General features: G+C 52.3%; 1 protein-coding gene across 1 annotated transcript; it reads right to left on the bottom strand.

The window, feature by feature from the left end:
• Positions 1–5741: 5741 nt before the first annotated feature.
• Positions 5742–6674, bottom strand: LOC310920747 (olfactory receptor 14J1-like; the record flags this gene model as incomplete). Its single annotated transcript, XM_083880806.1, has 1 exon — positions 5742–6674. One exon carries the CDS (start codon positions 6672–6674, stop codon positions 5742–5744), a length of 933 nt encoding a protein of 310 aa, XP_083736932.1.
• Positions 6675–9034: the final 2360 nt, after the last annotated feature.

Raw genomic sequence — 9034 nt, 5'->3', positions numbered from 1 at the left:
GAGGGAATGGGTCCAGATCTTTTTCGGGGCCAGGGTCGAAAGACTCTCCGTTGCTACTAGAGTCACTGTCTGCATATTCAATTAGCATTTGGTGGCTCCAGGGTTGCTGGTGGGATAGCAGCAAGGCTACGGGTGGCGTCTGGGCTCTGTCCCTGGCTTTTGTTGGGGAGGGAGTACGGATGAGAGAGGGAGAGTAGGACCCAGGCTGCTCGGGTTTTAACACGGCTGCAGGGACCGTGTCCGCAGTTACTTCACAGGTCTCCTCGCCTCCCTCCTCTCTTTTAATCGTGTCCATGACCGTCCTCCAAGCAGGGAGCAGGTGAAGCTCTGGCTCATGGCCAGGCAGCGTAGCCAGGTCGTAGAGTTTTACACCGACCTCGTCCCAGTAGCAGAAAGAAAAAATAGAAGAAGGGGTGGTGTCAGGGAATATACATGACACCCATCATAGAAGTGACTTAAGGTCCCTCTTAGGGATGGGGGATCCATGCTTGCTCAGAAGGCATAGCATGGTTTCATACATGTCTCTCTTGGTGGACATTCCCTGTCCCATATTTTAGTTCCCCTGGCTCACCTGTCATGTCGCAGCGTACAGGGATTGTGGGCCCAGATGCGGTTCTTTCACCGTCACGATCAGTTCCAGGGGTGTCGCCAATTGCCGTCAGATAGCCGGTTCTTCTCCTCTCACACGGAGCATCAATTATCGGTGATTGAAGGAGAGATGGAGAGACTGACCATGATCAGAATCTGATTTTACTCAGGTTTTCCAAGAACTTATATACCATTTCAGTAAGGTTAATAATTTCTACTACAATAATTAGGTTAAAAGATCATACAAACAACTTATACATTTTTCAACATATCCATGTAGGGGGTTGATTGAATCTTCTTCTCTTGAGCAGATTTCTAATCCCATCTTCTCATGAGCTCAAAGTTCTGTTTGTTCTTTCCAGGGCATCCTAGTCACCAGACTAGATATGCTAATTAAGTCTGTCTTACTCTCGTGAATCCCCACAAGGATGGATCCTCAGCCACTTGGAGGCTGGTGATGAATTTTACTTTTCCAGAGGCCTCTTCTTTCTTGAGCTCTTCAGTTGAGAAATTCATTGACAAAGGCTCATTAACATTTGTTCAAAACACCGAAACAAGGCAAGTCCCTGGGAGTAACTCTAGTAATCAATTATTCTGTGGTTTATTAGACAGATTTCAGAAGTGTATTCAAAATGAATATACTGTATTAAAAACAATGAAGAGAGAATTGTTTTGTCCTGTTTAGTTTTCTTTTCCTGTTTCTAGGTTGATATCAAAAACATCCAGCTGATATTGATTCCCAGCACCTCCTCGTGCAGTCTGACTAGATCTGAAAATCAAGACCCTTCATGGCTGACAATCAATCAGTCTTTGACCCCACCCTTCTCCCCACCATTTCTCTTATCCTACCTCTGGGACTCCTATGGATCAGGAATGTTGTGGCCATTAGGAGCAGGGCAGTGATTCTTCCCCTGTGCTCAGCACTGGTGAGGCAGCACCTCATGTGTTGTTTCCGGTTCTGGGCCCAATTTAGGTCTTTTTCTTCTTCCCAATTAGGAACAGTTCCCAACATTTCTTCCCAATTTAGGAAGGACATGAAGGGGCTGGAGCATGTGCAGAGAAGGGCAAGAACACTGGTGATGGGTCGAGAACACAGGTCCTGTGAGGAAGGAGCTGGGGTTGTTTATCCTGGAGGAGGCTCAGGGGAGACCTTATCACTCTCTACAACTTCCTGACAGGAGGGTGCAGCCAGGGGGGTCAGGATCTTCTCCCAGGGAACAGCGACAGGATAGGAAGACACAGCCTTAAACTGCACCAGGGGAGGTTCAGGCTGGACATGAGGAAATGATCTTCACAGAAAGGGTGATTGGACATTGGAATGGGCTGCCCAGGGAGGTGAATGAGTCACCAACCCTGGAGGTGTTTAAGGAAAGACTAGATGTGCCATTCGGTGCCTTGGTCTGTGTGACAAGGTGGTGTTGGGTCACAGGTTGGACTTGCTGATCTCCAAGGGTTTTTTTTAACCTGGTAAATTCTGTGATTCAGTGATAATTGGGACACTTTAGGGCCCCAGGGAAGCAAGAGGCCACTGTGACACTGTGGGGCTTAATGGGAGCAAAGACTCCATTGTGACACTCTGCATCCTTGCAGAACCGTGGAGGCCACTGTGACACTGTGGGGCCTTGTTGAGCCAAGGAGACCCTTGTGAGAACCTGGGGCCCAATGGAACCAAGGGGCCGTTGTGACACTGGAGGGGCTCATGGAACTAAGGGAAAAATTATGACACTCTGATGCCCCACAGAACCAAGGGTCCCTTGTGACACTGCAGGATCTTGTGTAACCATGGCCCCATTGTGACACTGTGCCACCAGAGAATCCATTGGGGCACTCTGGGGCTACATGGAACCAAGGGACCACTGTGACCCTGCAGTGTTGGAGTCCAGGACATCCCCTTGGATGACCTGGGACCCGATGAAGGGAATTTGAGCCCTGGACACGGGGGTGTGGAGCCGGTCCAGGGGGCTTGGAGACCTTGGCACAGAGCCCAGGAGAACACCGGGTTTGATTTTAGTCCATGGGAGAGACTTCCAACACAGAGAGAGGAATTGCAAATCACCAGGAAGTGAAAACAGTAGTTTAGCACAGTAGAAGATGCAAAATTCAGTAGTTTTAGGGTTTTTAGAATAGAAGTAAATGGGGAACAAAATGGTGGAATTTGGGTGGTACCTCGTTTCCCTCTCCTTCTTCCTCGTCCTCCATCTTCTGAGTCGGTAATGACACAAGGTAGTTAGTGTGGATTGGGTTGAAGTAGAAGTGACCCTTTTAGTGTAAGCACTAGGCATTGGTACAAAATAGTAAATAACAGACACATAGTTATCTGTATAAATGTAAGGTGACGTCCCATCGGTGGGCAGTCGCCTTGTGTCCTCACCGCTGTCCAGACCTCGGCTGGGAGTGGAGAAAATTCCGAGATATCAAATAATAACCATCATGAGAAACCTGAAAACAGAACCTTGAAGACTCCACTTTTCTATACCAATGTGACTCGGGGCTTTTAGAGTGCCAAGGACATTAAACAACCTGAATCTCGGGAGAGGAAACACTCCCCGAGACTGCAGTGCCTGATGGAACCATGGAGAGCATTGTGACAGAGCAGGACCTCATGTAATTATGGGGCCATTGTGACACTGCAGGACCTCATGGAAACAAGGGTCCAGTGTTACTCTGCAGTGACCCATGAAATGAAGGAAACAATTTTGACAGCAGGATGCCCCTTGGGACCAAGAGGCCATTGTGACACTATGGAACCAAGGAGACCATTCTTGTGCTGTGAGACCTCATGGAATCAAGGATCCGTTGTGACACTGCAGGGCCTTGGGGGACCAAGGCACCATTGTGACACTGCAGGGCCCAAGGATCCATAAGACTTTTTGACACCAAGGGGTGCCATGAAACCAAAGGGACACTGTGACACTGAGAGTATTAGGGACATTTTATGGTTATGAAAATACAGAGTTTTAAAAACCAGATTATTTAGTGAGTTTGTAGAAGTAGAGAAACAGCTTGTATTGGGAACACATAGAAATTCAGTTGCTAAGCTTGGTTGCTAAGCAAAAGTCATAAAGGTAAGATGTAGGATGTTAAACCTCAGCAAAGCAGGACTTAGTATTGCTGAAACTTGATGAAGCAGAACTTGTGGTTTGGGAAGCCTGCAAGAACCAGGCTCCTGGTTTTGGCCAGGACAAACTGACCTGGGAACTAGACAAATCCCTACTGTGCCTGCCCAGAAGGAGAAGTCCAAAGGATGCCACTGGGAGGAAGACTACTGACTTCATGAGAAGACCCCTGCCCACGAACACCAGAGAGGGCTGAGCAACCGCGGAAGGGTTTTCTAGCTCATTTAAATACAAAGCGAGGCTAGGTGGGGTTGGGTAATGAATATGTATAGGCATATGTAACACTTCAGAGAATAAATAGTGGAAGGAAAATCACCAAGGTGCACTGGCCTTTGGAGGAGCTAACCCCCGTGCGTCTCAGTGCTGAATACACACACCTACTTTATAACTCTCAGAAGCTGTGGAGTCCTTCACTGTGTATCAGAATCATGGAGATCATTGTGACACTCTAGGGCCTCATGGAAAAACGGTGACACCAAGCTGGGTGTGAGTGTGGATCTGCTGGAGGGTAGGAGGGCTGTGCACAGGGCCCTGGACAGGCTGGATCCAGGGCCCAAATCCAACCATGGGAGGTTGAACAAGACCAAGGGTCAGGTCCTGCCCTTTGGCCACAACAACTCCTGCAGTGCTCCAGGCTGGGGACAGAGTGGCTGGAGAGTGTCCAGGCAGAAAGGGAGCTGGGGCAGTGCTGGACAGCAGGCTGGACATGAGGCAGCAGTGTGCCCAGGTGGCCAAGAAGGCCAATGGCCCCTGGCCTGGATCAGGAATGGTGTGGCCAGCAGGAGCAGGGCAGTGATTCTTCCCCTGTGCTCAGCACTGGTTGGCAGCACTTTGAGTGCTGTGTCCAGTTCTGGGCTCCCAATTTAGGAAGGACATGGAGGGGCTGGAGCATGTCCAGAGAAGGGCAACAAGGCTGGTGAGGGGTGTAGAAGGCAAGTCCTGTGATGAGAGGCTGATGGAGATGGGATTGTTTATCCTGGAGAAGAGGAGGCTCAGGGGAGACAAAGTGGTGTCAGGGCACAGGTTGGACTTGATGATCTCCAAGGTATTTTCCAACCTTGCTGATTCTGTGATTCTCTGAAAGCACCCTTGCAGCAGTTCCAGGATGAGCCCTGGGCCTCCTCTTCAGAAGGTCCATCAGCCCAGGTCTCTCAGCTTCTCCACACAGCCCCAAAGCCCATCCTGTCAGTCCTGCAGAGCCTCTGCAGCCCCTCCTCATTGCCCAGAACAGGGAGCCCCAGAGCCAGACACAGTAGCCCAGATGTGCCCCCCTGGCCTGTGGTGTGTCTGGCAAGGAAACAGCACCAGGCACTGCAGGAGCCTGCAGACAATTCCTGAAGCACTTGGAGGATGATCCTGCTATCCAAGGCTCGTTCCCATGATGTGATGCTGTTTGTCCCCAGCCTGCCCACAGCCACCCTGGGGCTGCTCACGGGGCTTTTCTGTGCTGAGCATTGGCCTGGGCATGTCCTGGAGAGAGCCTGGGCAAGGAGCCTGGAGCCCCCAGGCCCTGCCCTGAGGCGTCAGCGCTGCCCCAGCAGTGCCCATGGCCTGTCCCTGCTGCAGCCCCGGCACTGCCACCCCCAGCCCTGTGCCCGGCCCCGAGAGCCCTCAGGCCCTACAGCAACACCAGGGCCAGGAGGGCAGCGGGGCAGGGCCACGGGAGCAGCACTGGCAACACCAAGGGCTGCTGCTCCTGGGCACAGCTGCTGTGCCAGCCCTGATCTCCCCCAGCTCTGCACACAGACATTGCTGCTGCAGCCCCAGAGAAGGGAACAAAAGGGGGCTCTCTGTTGAAAACTTTGTTGGAAGATCCTTCTGTTCATTTAAAGCCACCAAGATCCCAGCTCCTCATTGACACAGTCTGTGGTCCCAGCAAACGTGGAGAGAAACAAAACAAGAAAGGGCATAAACAATGGCCTCGCTTTGAGGACAATATTGAACAACTAAAACAAAACAAAACCCTGATAACCAAACTAACAAGGGATATCAAAGATGACTTTTATTACAAGTGATTTGCAGAAATTGGCAACCAAGTTATTGTTTCTGAGATCGTCCAGTGATCAGTGTCCACACTGCAGCCTTGAGCTCCTGGTTCCTCAGGCTGTAGATCAGGGGGTTCAGGGCTGGAGGCACCACCGAGTACAGAATTGACAGGGTCAGATCCAGGGATGGGGAGGAGACGGAGAGGGGCTTGAAGTATGCAAATATTCCAGCGCTGAGGAACAGGGAGACCACAGCCAGGTGAGGGAGGCAGGTGGAAAAGGCTTTGTGCCGTCCCTGCTCAGTGGGGATCCTCAACACAGCCCTGAAGATCTGCACATAGGAGAAAACAATGAACACAAAACAGCCAAAAGCTAAACAGAGACTAACAGCAAGAAGCACAAGTTCCCTGAGGCTGGAGCGTGAGCAGGAGAGCTTGAGGATGTGTGGGATTTCACAGAAGAACTGGCCCAGGGCATTGCCATGGCACAGGGGCAGGGAAAATGTATTGGTTGTGTGCAGCAATGAATAGAGGAAGGCACTGGCCCAGGCAGCTGCTGCCATGTGGGCACAAGCTCTGCTGCCCAGGAGGGTCCCGTAGTGCAGGGGTTTGCAGATGGACACGTAGCGGTCGTAGCACATGATGGTCAGGAGGGAAAACGCTGACCCCAGGAAGAAGAAAATCAAAAAGACCTGTGCAGCACATCCTGGGTAGGAGATGGTTGTGGTGTCCCAGAGGGAATTGTGCATGGCTTTGGGGACAGTGGTGAGGATGGAGCCCAGGTCGGTGAGGGCCAGGTGGAGCAGGAAGAAGAACATGGGGCTGTGCAGGTGGTGGCTGGAGGCCACGGCGCTGATGACGAGGCCGTTGCCCAGGAGGGCAGCCAGGGAGATGCCCAGGAAGAGGAAGAAGTGCAGGAGCTGCAGCTGCCGCGTGTCTGCCAATGGCAGCAGGAGGAAGTGGCTGATGGAGCTGCTGTTGGACATTTCTTCACTCTGGGCATTGTGGGCTGTTGAAAGAAAACATTGACAACCTGGGACCATTTTCTTTGAGTCAATCTTTTCACTGTATTTGGAATCCCCTCAAAATCACTTCTGTTCCCTTCAGGGAGCTTTGCTAAACTTTTTTGACTTTGGGTTTCTGCTCCTGCTGAATTATTGCTTCATCTCAAGCACTACTCTTAGTGTGAACGCTGAGTAGCGCAGAGGGAAAACAGAGCTCCCTGTGCCTCAGTGCAGTCAGAGATGCTGGTCCCACACTGGTACCGTTTGCTCATTACATCTCCCTCTACTTCAGGACAATCACAATTAAAATTTTCTTGAAAAAAAGTAGTCTTTTTGAAGGTCCAAAGTTAATTTCTCTAAACCCTTCTCTTCCTCTGTGCAGCTGGAGAAGGACAAACAACAAGGGGTGTTCTGGCTCTCTGCTGCTTGGAGTTGTGCCTACTGGGAACTGTTTCTCCCTATCCAACTCTTGTCCCTGCCAGTGCTCCCAGAGCCCAGCCCAGCCTTGGGGGCTCAGCTCTGCCCTGCACACCCCTCCCAGCACAGGCCACTGCCCAGGGGCATCTCCCTGGCACCAGGGCCTTAAGGGCAGCTCAGACAAACAGAAATGCTGCAAGCCAAGGTGCTGCTGGTGCTGTCTGTAGGTAGAGGAGGGTGAGGAGGCACTTTCTGAGGGAGCTCTGAGGCAGATCTGCTGATCCCCAGGGTGACAGTGCAGGAGTCTCAGTGACACAGACAACCCTGACAGCCCCTTTCTCTTTCCTTTAGGAGAAAGCTGAGAGCAGCTCTGGCCATGCAGCACCATCTCCACAGCAGGAGGAATTTGCCCTGATGGGGGTTACTCCTTCCACCTCCAACTTCTCCCCACAGTCCATGGGGAGCTCCCAGGCAGGCTGAGAGCTGCCCCTGGCAGGTGGCAGATGCCCTGGCCTGGCCAAGAGCCCTCAGGGCTGCAGCACCTGCTCTGCACCACAGCCCTGGGCAGCCCTGGCTGCAGCCCCAGCCTCAGCCCCTGCAGCCGTCCCTGGCAGCAGGAGCCGTCCTGCCCTGTCCCTCTGACGGTGCCCAGGGCAGCCCCGCTCTGGAGCACATCCTCCCCCAAAGCAGAAAGGGCAGCAGAGCCATCCTTACAGTGCTGTCAGTCCTGTCCTGGGTCAGCTTTAGGAGATCCCTGCAGCCAGGGACTTACTGTGTCAGAAGTGGTGAAGATTTCTCTATGAAGGAACTCAGAATTGTCCTTCCAACAGCTTTCAGCCTCTGTCTGCTTTACTGCTCTCAGGTATCTGCAGGCAGTGCCCTCAGCCCTGCTGGGCTGGGAGAGGAGCTGCTCTTCAGGAGAAATGTCTTTTTGAAGCTCTTCTTGGTTGGCAGGAGCTGCCTCTGTGCCAGGAGCCCAGCCCAGCTCAGCAGCACAGACACAGCACAAGCAATTTAATGAGCCTCTTGGGGGTTTAGTGCTGAGTCCCTGAGAATCAGTTAAATAAAACTCTCAAGAATCCAAAGTCACATACAAACTCCAAACTTTCTTGAAGTTTTAATGGGTCCCACTGAGAGACACAACTGAGAAAATGTCCCTAGGTTCCAGTTAGATCAGGAAACTGCAGGCAGCGATGACAGGTGGGGAAAAACAAGGGAAAGGTGTCTCTGATGCTGAGCAACCCTGGATGTGTTTCAGGAATCCAGAGAACCAAGGCCTGAGCCCCAGCCCCTGCCAAGGCACATCCTGTCCCTCCCTCAGTGCTCAGGGCTCTTCCCAGGCCACTGGGATGTGGGGATGTGCAATGCCAAGGGCAGGACCATGGGGCGGCCCCTGCCAGGCTGCTGAGCAGGGCCAAGGAGGCAATGAGGCCCCAGGGCTGCAAGGGTCACTTGTCTCCTGCTCATGGCTCAGGCCCAGGCCCAGCAGCCATGGCCCAAGTGCTGCAGGAGTTGGCTGTGTCAGGGCCTTGCAGCTGCTGCCCATCCCTGTGCCCTGTGCAGCCCAGGCTGTCCTACGGTGTCCATGCCCTGCGCCTCTGTCCCTGCAGGCTGTCGTCATCCCCCGGCTGCCCCACCTGGCTGGGCCCTTCCTTTGCTGACAGCTCTTCCTCCTGCCTGCCTCTGCCTGGCCACACAGAGCCTTGTTACCAAAAAGGGTTAATTCCATTTTTACTGTGCCTGTGAGCTTTTAACATAAGGAACAAGTCATGCAGGGCCTGTATTCCCTGCAAGGATGGTTGGAAGACAAGAAGAAGACATCTGGCTCAAGGGTGCAGTGATAGAAAAACAAGGAATGAGTCTGGGAACTTGGGATGGGTTTTATGGAAATGGGTAAATTGTAATATGCATTTAGTGGCTCTACA

The sequence above is a fragment of the Zosterops lateralis genome, assembly GCF_965231275.1.
Source record: "Zosterops lateralis genome assembly, chromosome: 31".
In the NCBI taxonomy this organism is placed as follows: Eukaryota; Metazoa; Chordata; class Aves; order Passeriformes; family Zosteropidae; genus Zosterops; species Zosterops lateralis.
Note: the sequence above shows the minus strand (reverse complement) of the source record. Positions and strands in the feature narration are given on the sequence as shown.